Genomic DNA, 9812 nt, shown 5'->3' on the forward strand with positions numbered 1-9812 from the left:
TATTTATCCATGTTTAAATTAAAGTCTAGGTGACATAATTTAATGGGGTAGGTACAAATATATTTTAAAGTGATACAAAACTAATTAATTGTGCTGATCCAACAAGACTGTAGCGCTTGACAATCATAGTTGAGAGTCATTTCAGTCGTATGAAAATCAATAATTCAATAAGTAAATTCTGACATCTCTATTTGTTTTAAGCAATGTAAAAATTTGTTAACCTAGTTTGTGACACCCCCGACGGGGGTGAGGCATGGAAAAACACCTAACAGCAAACTGGATTCCTTGAAATTGAACTTTATTGCCCATGAAGAGGCAAACAAAGAAAAACATTTGACTTTACAAAATAAATACAATAAAAAATAAAACTGCATTCTTTTACATCCATGAATTTGAAAAAAAACTAAATAAACACAATTCTGAAAATGTTTCTGTAGAGACCTCTACTTATGGTGTAAATGGTTTAGCACAGAAATATATTACCAAGAACAGAAGGATTTGCATTTTGGCAACCATTGGGAGCATTCAAACATAAAACACAAAAATTTTAAAACACCATTAATTACTGAACGGCTCCCCACCTGCCTTCCCAACATGGACTCTAGGATACTTTCAAAGTTAAAGTCCCCTAACTGTTACCCTACAAAATATTAACGAGCAAGTAGGGTTTTCAGCACTTGGATTTTCTTAGACAACCTCTGTCCATCAAGCCCCATAATGAGTTTCTGCAGAGCTTCGAAAGTGTATTTCCACTCGGGGGGGGGGGGGGGGTAGCTGAGATTGAGTGCATAAACTAAAGCAAACAGCATTGCAACTGCTACATTACCCAACTCCTTGAGGACATCTACCCCCTCCAAAATGATGCTCACATCCTCCGGACCATCTTCAGGCTCTGCACCTTCTCTGCGAGTCACTAATATTCCAAAGACAGTCTCCATTTCAACTTGAGCATTGTCAACATCAGAGTCCTGAAAAAAAATAAAACATAAATATTATATTAATTGTTTTTCCTTTTTTTTGCTTCAAGGGACAAATGACTAATGCAAAACAGCTATTTAATAATGTGTGACATATAACTGCATTGTCTTTTGTAAGATGTAAAAATATAAACTCAACACTTCTGGTTTTGCTCCCATTTTTTGAGATGGACTTAAAGATCTAAAACTTTTTCCACATACACAATATCACCATTTCCCTCAAATATTGCTCAAACACCAGTCTAAATCTGTGATAGTGAGCCATCCTCTTTGCTGAGATGCTGATTAGACACCATGATTAGTGCACAGGTGTGCCTTAGACTGCCCACAATAAAAGGCCACTCTGAAAGGTGCAGTTTTGTTTTATGGTGGGAGGGGGGTCTGGGGACTCAAAACTATTCAATATCTGGTGTGACCACCATTTGCCTCACGCAGTGCAATACATCTCCTTCACATGGAGTTGATCAGGTTGTCAATTGTGGCCTGTGGAATGTTGGTCCACTCCTCTTCAATGGGTGTGTGAAGTTGCTGGATATTGGCAGGATCTGGTACATGTCGTATACGCCGATCCAGAGCATCCCAAACATGCTCAATGGGTGACATGTCTGGTGAGTATGCAGGCCATGCAAGAACTGGGACGTTTTCAGCTTCCACAAATTGTGTACAGATCCTTGCAACATGGGGCCGTTTATTATAGCTGCAATATGAGGTGATGTTCTTCGATGTATGGCACAACAATGGGCCTCAGGATCTCGTCACGGTATATCTGTGCATTCAAAATTCCATCAATAAAATGCACCTGTGCTCTTCGTCCATAACAGACGCCTGCCCATACCATAACCACACCACCACCATGGGCCACTCGATCCACAACATTGACATTAGAAAACCACTCACCCACACAACGTCACACACGCTTGTCTGCCATCTGCCCTGATCAGTGTAAACCAGGATTCATCCGTGAAGAGAACACCTGTCCAACGTGCCAGACACCAGCGAACGTGAGCATTTGCCCACCCAAGTCGCTTACGACCACGAACTGGAGTCAGGTGGAGACCCCGATGAGGACGACGAGCATGCAGATCAGCTTCCCTGAGACGGTTTCTGACAGTTTGTGCAGAAATTCTTTGGGTATGTAAACTGATTGTTTCAGCAGCTGTCCGAGTGGCTGGTCTCAGACGATCTTGGAGGTGAACATGCTGGATGTGGAGGTCCTGGGCTGGTGTGGTTACACATGGTCTGTTTTTGTGAGGCTGGTTGTGATGTACTGCCAAATTTTCTGAAAGACTTTTGGAGACAGCTTATGGTAGAGAAATGAACATTCAATACACAAGCAACAGCTCTGGTTGACATTCCTGCTGTCAGCATACCAATTGCACACTCCCTCAAATCTTGCGACATCTGTGGCATTGTGCTGTGTGATAAAACTGCACCTTTCAGAGTGGCCTTTTGTTGTGGGCAGTCTAAGGCACACCTGTGCACTAATCAAGATCTCAGCTAAGAGGAGGGCTCACTATCACATATTTAGACTGGTTTGTGAACAATATTTGAGGGAAATGGGAATATTGTGTGTGTGGAAAAAGTTTTAGATCTTTGAATTTGAGTTCATCAATGTGAACAAAACCAAAAGGACTAGAGCATAAAAGCTAAATTACATACCATGCGTTCTTTCACTACTTTCTCAGGGTCTTCATTCAGGTAGACAGACAGTGCCTTGAGGATGCACTCTCTTTTCACATCAATGTTGTCAGTCTGAATATGCGGTCCACACAAAGGAAACAAAAACATGAGGAAAACTTGTTTAACCAACTGGGAGACTAAATGTCACACAATTAATGCTACATTAAACAATATAAACATACTTTTCTTCCAAATGTAAACCCATTTTATCTTTATCTTTAACTGATGGTCAAGCTACTTCAAAAAATGCAATGAAAGAAGCCACTTGTTACTCAATCAAGGGAGGTTATTTTAGTTAACTTTGTCAAGTCCACCTAAAGCTAGAATCACAATCAAATAATGTTTCACAGTGAGAAGGTTTCCCCTTTTTCCAAAATCTCTTATTTCTATCTTCTCCCCATGACATATCATCCTAAAATGTCAACATTACAGCGATGCATTTGGTAGTTTGTCCTTAGTTTTTACCTGGGTCAGGGGAATCAGGATGCTCTTGATCTTTCTTCCCAGGTCACCACCCTTCTTGCCAAAGACCTTGGGCAGTTTTGATGATTGAGCATCCAGCTCGGAGAAGAAGTTTGGCAGCAAACCGATTGATGTTATCCTCTTGAACTTGAACTCAACACATAACTTGGCACAAGAAATTGGAAAAGAGAAATTTAACCATCAATGTATAGAAACAACCAATTAGTTTAAAAATTGCAATTTTCCACCAAATCTTTGAAAAATCGTTTGGAATTTTTTTTTGATTGCCACCTACACATTTATCTATTTTTCTCATTCAACAGAAGCACAATCCTTACGTTGTAACTTGAGAAGGTGGCTAATCAGGCTTGAAACAAAATATCATACAACACCAATTAGCACAAGGGAGAAGTAAGCAAAAAAATATTTCCAAACTATCTTTGAATTTAAAATATGTACATACTCATTGTTTATTTAGTTACCTCCCGTACACTGAAGAGAGCTGGCCATGATTAAAAACTGCAATCATGGGTGTATCGAATAACTTCTTGCCTTCTATGAGAAAAGGTTTAGCCATCATTGCTGCCAGTGTCCTCATTGTTCCTTTTCTTTGCTTCTGAAATGAGGACCTCTCTTATCTTTTCAAGTGTCTCTGCAGAGTCCCCTGATGGGTAGGAGGGACAGTAATTCACCTCAGCTTTCCTGGGCTTCTTCACACCGTAAGCAGGACTGCTTTTGTCTGTAGGTTTATTTGTTAAGGAATTTAATTCGACCTCTGGGCACCCAAGCCGCTTGAGCTTCCTTCTGTAGTTGACAAGTTTATATTTCAAACTAACTTTCCAGCCAACATATCCAGTGGTAGAGCCTGGTTCTCTCAAACAAGGATGAGCTGTTACAAGGGCTTCTGCTGCCTCTTCGAATTCACTATCAGTGGGGTAAACTTTGTACAGCACAATTGCTTCAGCTAAACTGTCAAGAATAGCAGTTTTAAATCTGATGTCAGGGTCGAGCAAAGTTGCAGTTGCTTTGAATGCGGCATTGGCTTTTTCCAGCTGCAGCTCACAATCATACGGGAATCGGGAAACAGCAAAAACAATAGGCCATCCAGACGATCTTGAGGCTGCAGAATCAGGAGATGACAAAATGTCTTTGTCAACTGAGCCACTTGAAAGTGATGAGTCTTCACCACAGCGAGATGTAGAAGAAGCTGAGTAAGGGGGGTTGGAGTGTCACTAATCTGGCCAGAATCAAAAATTAGCTTTATGGTACTTTTGTCCACGATCTCTGATATAGAAGTCAAGTTGGTAAATTCATTGTCAAAATCAGCATCCATGAACTGAACCCTGAAGTCAGACTGTACTCCACACTGCTTAATGTGCTCAACATGTTCAGGAAAAGTCGCTGGAAGCCCATTCTGTAAAATCAGCTTTTGGAAATTGTTTTCCCCTTGTACAATTATGAGCTTCACGGAAGCAGGGAGTTCCAACCACTCTGAAAATCAGAAGAAAAAAATCAAAAACAGGAAAAAAATTAAATGCATCACTTATTTAGTATGGCAAATCATGGAAAAAGCAATTAAACATTTCAATTACTTTGTAATGATGCAATTAAAACAGATATTTTTTTCAGAAATGAGATGTAAATACTGTATATCCATTAATCAGTCAACGAACAGCTAAAATATGAAATGGGACCTACAAAAACAAAAAAAATTGCCCCCTGTTAAAACACGGTAAAAGGAGAGAATATATGATCCAATTTTAACTAAGATGAAAGAAATGCATCTTGAAAACAGATGCAAATAGAAAAGCAGATTGCCATCTTGAATGTCAAACCTAATTAATTGTCGTTACTTCCGTTTTTGAATACACTTAATTTTATGTTAGAAAAATGTAAATGTAATCATTTTTATCTAACTACAGGCATTTGGTTTGTTTTAAGAGTTTGCTTTCAGGAAGGTTCTGTTGTTTTTAACCTTAGATAAAGGAGAATAAATCATTTTCCCAGATAAGGAATGTCTCCCTTATCCAGCTGTGCATGAAGCTGGTGATTGATCATCACAACAAAACTTGCTCCCTTCTTTGTTTTCCAACCCCCATTGTTTTAAACTCAAGACTGTGATTAAATCCTCCTGACCCCCATTTGATGTGTGACAATAAAGGCAGAAAGACAGGGCAGATGGATCCGAGACTGTGATGGAACAAGCCTGACGTTTCTGGCCCTTCTGCCCTCATTCTGATGGAAGAGTCTAAACTTGTGTTTGTGTTGGTTTTCCTTCCAGGATAAAGGGGTTATTAAACTTAACTCTATCATTTTCTTTAAAATAATTAACTTGAATGAGAAATTGTGCAAAAGAATTTGACTGGTAGTGCCGGACACAAATTATGTTTATTGACATGTAAATTGTAATGTCAGCACACCCTAAATACTAATGTGTCTTTTGAGTGTCACCATTCTTAGAGATCCAACAAAGTAGTCTGCCAGAGGGTAGTCATCTGCCAGATTATTAAACTCAAGGAGATCTGTCTCTTTTTTTGGACATGGCACAAGCTCAAAGGCTCTGTGGTGCTCACTATACAACGCAGAAAGTCTCTTAACCACAAAAACCAATCTCTCTTGTATAAGAAAAATGTGCTTTATCTGTCCGAACTCAGGTAGCCAACTGGTAGACCTATGAGCTACAATCATGTCCTTTCTGAAAAGTACACCGTTGGTTGTCACACATGTAGTCATGTGTCCCTCTCTTGTGCCAGGAAACATCTGTTCAATGTTCTCCATTATTTCTTTTTTTAGAAGATCAACAGGAACAATTGATACACTTGTGATTTCAAAAGCAGTTTTTTTTAAAACTTGATGCTTTCATGTGATATGAAATCAGCAGTTGGTGCTTGACAGCCAGCGTGAGGGGCACATTTTTGAAGCAGTTTGAATGTCGAATGACCTGCTTAAAAACGCTATGCTTGGCCTCAAATCGCATGGTCCAGAGATAAACAAGAGGACCAAACTTCCTGATGAGTACATGATAGTGTTCCAAGTAATGATGCTTGGGTAGAAGCTGCATATCAGGAAAGAGTTGTTGGTATCCTTCACGATGCTCTGAAATTTTGCACTCAAGGTAAGCTATGGATTCCTCAGTATGTGTTGGAGCTACCAAAAGCTCCACAATATGTTTTAAATCCAGTAGAATTTGCCAAGCCTCGTCACTCTTTGGCACAAGATGCCCAATGATGAATGGGAGAAATCTTAGCAGGGCCCAGGGCATGGGGTTTGTTTCTCTTATCTGACCACTTGTACGGAAAACCAAGGATCGACTTGTTAAGATGCTCAAGACTAAAATATTTCTTGGCTATTAACAATGACAAGCCCTGTGCAAGCTCCACAGTCACAATACCCTCAAACACATCATGCATGATATCAGGGGGATAACCTGAGAGAACATCAAAGTGAGCAAGGTTTTTAGTGAATACACACTGCCTTTTGACCCCAAAACAGCTAAAACCATCCTTCTGGGCAGAGTTCACATGTGTTTCATGTAGCATTTTGGTTCTTAGAATGAATGAACCTGATCTCACATCTTTTGTTTGAATCTCTTTCCGTGTTGCAGTGCAGAATCGGCATATGTGCCCTGTACTGAAGCTTTCATTAAAACCTGCAATACTGTGAGCACCAAGGTTATCAGCAAGAACAAACTGAACTGTGTCTTTAACACAACTACCAAGCAAAGGAACAAAAATTCCATCATGCTCAAGGGTTTTTAAATGTTGCAGTAGTAACAAGTAGTAGCAAGACTTGGTCATAACCATACTTCTTCATATCATCAGATTTGCTCAAGACCGCTAAGTAAATAGAGGAAATTGCTGAATGTGATCCTGGAGGCAAATTACTTAGAGTCCAGTAGATTCCACAGAGCTCGTGTTTTCTTCGAGAAGTCAAATACGTACAACGTTATCAAAATTCTCAAACCATCCCCTGAAAGGAAACTGTTTTTCTTAAAGTGAGAACCATCCTGAAATGACTTATAAGTATGACATTCTCGAGTTATTCCATTACTCTGATAGGCTCTGTGGTTCTCAATGATCTTATCCATAACATCCTTCCTATTTAAAAGTTGTTGCAAACTCTTAAGTATAGGCATATACTGGCAACTTTTATTTTCCTTTTCATTAAGCATGTATTCAACAGGCTCAATGACATTAAAGTTCTCTCTGTAAAACTTGTTGCGGAGGTATGATGTGCTCAAACAGCCACCCTCACCTATAGCTTGAAGTAAGGGGTGAGAGACTGAGAGGGCTGTGACTACTTCAGTTGTCATTGACAAATGATCAAATGTGGAACGATGTTTCCTGAGTAAATCTTATGTTTACAGAGAAGGCCATCGTGCCTGTGCTAAACAAATTGTGCAGTTCCTCAATAAACTGTGGCTGGTACATAAGCAAAATGTTCAAGTCTGAATAAAGCTGCAGCTAAATTTTGCGGAATTGTGTCAGACATAGTCTTACTTAAATCTACATCTTCACTTGAAAAAGCACTGTTTATTTCCATTGCAGATTCATCTGAGTTAAGTGCATCCGGTTCCACATTGTCAGACACTCTTAATAAACCCCAGCTATACTCACTATGCCTGGTTTGAAATCATTTAGCATATGGGGGTTGTGTTTCCTGTTTTTGTGAGAATTATATGTTCCGTAGATATTTGTTTTGTAATTACAATCCCTGAAAACACAGGCAACAGTTTCATGGCTCTTAAAATTAATGGCTAAATGGGAGAAAAAAATCTCTCTCAGAAGACAGACTACTACAAGTGCACAATGGACAACTAAATGTCGTCAATTGCATTCCGCGAGCGAGCTATTTTTAGAACGTGACGTCATATGACGTGGTACGCGGTAGGACAAACTTGCGTTGTCCTCCGCTCTTTCGCTGTAAAAGAGCTGTACGTTACCCTTGGCTTTACTCGGTAAAACAACTGCTTTTTCCAAGTCTAAGACGTCTCCTAACCATGGTTTTTAAACATTGTTGTTATGGAACGTGCAACAGCGACTAGAGGTACGCTGATAGGCCGCATATGAAGGATGTTTTCCTCATTAATTTCCCAAAATTCAAGACTGCCAAGGAGAAATGTGTGCGCTGGGTACACATGTGCCGTCGGCCATCACAACAGTTCAACCCGAAAAAACATCCTGACCTGCGGGACACGGACGTCGGCCCGCGGTTGGGGAGGGCGAGCGTTCCGCTCCGCGCGACGCGCTGGCCTTCCGTTTCCGTACACCTCCGCTTGCGGGTGGGTGCGGGCCGGGCGGTCTGCCGTGCCGCGCGGCCGCCGGGGCGTATCGTCTCTCCCCTCCATTCCCCCGACGCCCGGTGCCTCCCGTGGGCCTCGCCCGAGCCCGGCTCGACCCCGTGGTCTGGGTCCCTGTCACCCAACGAAGGCGCCTCTGGCGTCGCTCGCCTGCCTCTGCCACCAAAGCGCGCAGTCCCGCCGGCCTGCTCCCGCCGGCCTGCTCCCGTCAGGTATGTACACAGTTATTTTGTAGCTACCGATTGGCAAAATATACCGATTCCTGGACGGTGATTACAAACGGCCGATGACGCCATGAACGCCGAGCAGGAAAAAAACATCGACTTACCGTTCTATCAACTCTGCCCTCACAAAACAAAATCCCCGCCCGCAATTGCCGCACACTGAAAATGCCGGAAAACTTGAAGGCCTGCATGAAGAGGGAAAAATGACAGGGTTGTTTCCCTTGAAATTCAATATTTGTATAGTATATGGTAATAGACTGTGCTGAATTCAATAAGTGACATGCTTACGCACTGTTTTTTAGGTATTTAAGTGAAAGCAGACATCTAGTTTATCATTGTTTCAACCGTGTAACCAACAGAAGCGTGTGTTAACCATGCTCTGCTAATGCTAATATGATGATAAGCACATATATCACTTTACAAAACTCTCAGTGACGAAATTATCATTCAAAATCATAGAGCGGACAACAAAGTGAGATTTTTGTGCAGTGGTTTATTTTTTTAAGACCCATCCATCCATCCATTTTCCAAACCGCTTAATCCCTCATGGGGTCGCGGGGGGTGCTGGTGCCTATCTCCAACGTTCAATGGGTGAGAGGCGGGGTAGACCCTGGACAGGTCGCCAGTCTGTCGCAGGGCAACACAGAGAGACAAACAGGACAAACAACCATTCACACACACACTCACGCCTAAGGACAATTTGGAGAAGCCAATTAACCTAACAGTCATGTTTTTGGACTGTGGGAGGAAGCCGGAGTACCCGGAGAGAACCCACACATGCACATGGAGAACATGCAAACTCCATGCAGAAAGACCCAGGGGTGTACTCGAACCCAGGACCTTCTTGCTGCAAGGCAACAGCACTACCCACTGCTGCACTGTGCAGCCATGGCTGCACAGTGGCGCAGACCATGGATGGTAAATGATTTACCTTACCTTGTCTGTTTACCAAACTTGTCTGTTTACCCGCGTTTGTTGCTCTCCCTTCTTCTGCACTTTCTGGAAGTCGAGTTTGTTAATGCACTCCCTGCTTGCACACTACTGCCACCTTCTGTTCGGGAGTTGTACACGTCACTTGATATCTTACCCAATAAGCATTTGGTTCTGTCAGCATAATTGAATTTAGTAAATGTTAACTTATTCCACATCATGTTAAAATAGCATTACTTA

The 9812-nt window shown here is 41.5% G+C and overlaps 1 protein-coding gene across 3 annotated transcripts; it reads right to left on the reverse strand.

The window, feature by feature from the left end:
• Positions 1-281: 281 nt before the first annotated feature.
• On the reverse strand, positions 282-9198 carry LOC118565517. Of its 3 annotated transcripts, none has more exons than XM_036145936.1 (6): positions 8747-9198; positions 8305-8617; positions 3602-4610; positions 3123-3284; positions 2637-2729; positions 282-968 (listed from the first exon to the last, which is right to left on the reverse strand). In XM_036145936.1, the coding sequence occupies exons 1-3, from the start codon at positions 8831-8833 to the stop codon at positions 4084-4086; spliced, it is 927 nt and encodes a 308-aa protein (XP_036001829.1). In that variant the 5' UTR covers positions 8834-9198; the 3' UTR covers positions 282-968; positions 2637-2729; positions 3123-3284; positions 3602-4083. The 3 variants fall into 3 exon arrangements, with proteins under 3 accessions (XP_036001829.1, XP_036001828.1, XP_036001827.1); XM_036145935.1 differs by having other exon boundaries at positions 3123-3486; positions 3583-4610; XM_036145934.1 differs by having other exon boundaries at positions 3123-4610.
• Between the last annotated feature and the right edge of the window lie 614 nt (positions 9199-9812).

This window comes from Fundulus heteroclitus, chromosome 13 (genome assembly GCF_011125445.2).
Source record: "Fundulus heteroclitus isolate FHET01 chromosome 13, MU-UCD_Fhet_4.1, whole genome shotgun sequence".
Lineage (NCBI taxonomy): Eukaryota > Metazoa > Chordata > Actinopteri > Cyprinodontiformes > Fundulidae > Fundulus > Fundulus heteroclitus.